Below are 539 nucleotides of genomic sequence, written 5' to 3'. Positions count from 1 at the left end.
CGCAGGCCCTGCCGGCTGCTGGCGAGCTGGCGGGCAGATGGGCTGGGAGTGGGGCTGACACTGGCCTGCCTCCTGGTCTCCCGCAGCCACCAAGGTGGTGAGTCACCTGATCGAGAAGCTGCCGGGCAGCGTGGGCGAGAAGTGCCCCCCGGCGGACGTGCTGGTGAACATCATCGCGGTGCTCAACAACCTGGTGGTGGCGAGTCCCATCGCCGCCCGGGACCTGCTGTACTTTGACGGGCTCCGCAAGCTGGTCTTCATCAAGAAGAAGCGTGACAGGTGAGCGTCCCCCGGGCCCTCCCCTCCACCCCCCGCCTTCTGGCTGAGCCTGTCCCTCGCTGACCCCTGCCCTCATCCCCCAGCCCGGACAGCGAGAAGTCCTCCCGGGCAGCCTCCAGCCTCTTGGCCAACCTGTGGCAGTACAACAAGCTCCACCGAGACTTCCGGGCGGTAGGTTCTGGCCTCGGGGCCAGCAGGCCACGGGGCGGGGCTCGGAGACGGGGGTGGAATTGGAGGCCAAGGGCACAGGGTCCCCCCCA

The 539-nt window shown here is 68.8% G+C and overlaps 1 protein-coding gene across 1 annotated transcript in view; it reads left to right on the top strand.

The window, feature by feature from the left end:
- Positions 1–539, top strand: part of PKP3 (plakophilin 3) — a 6,420-nt gene that overhangs the window by 5,346 nt on the left and 535 nt on the right. The window contains exons 9-11 of the mRNA XM_014534010.1: positions 6–25; positions 87–279; positions 363–450. Coding sequence (XP_014389496.1) covers positions 6–25; positions 87–279; positions 363–450 — 301 coding nt within the window. The remainder of the gene's footprint in view (positions 1–5; positions 26–86; positions 280–362; positions 451–539) is intronic.

The sequence above is a fragment of the Myotis brandtii genome, unplaced genomic scaffold (assembly GCF_000412655.1).
Source record: "Myotis brandtii unplaced genomic scaffold, ASM41265v1 scaffold1236, whole genome shotgun sequence".
In the NCBI taxonomy this organism is placed as follows: domain Eukaryota; kingdom Metazoa; phylum Chordata; class Mammalia; order Chiroptera; family Vespertilionidae; genus Myotis; species Myotis brandtii.
Note: the sequence above shows the minus strand (reverse complement) of the source record. Positions and strands in the feature narration are given on the sequence as shown.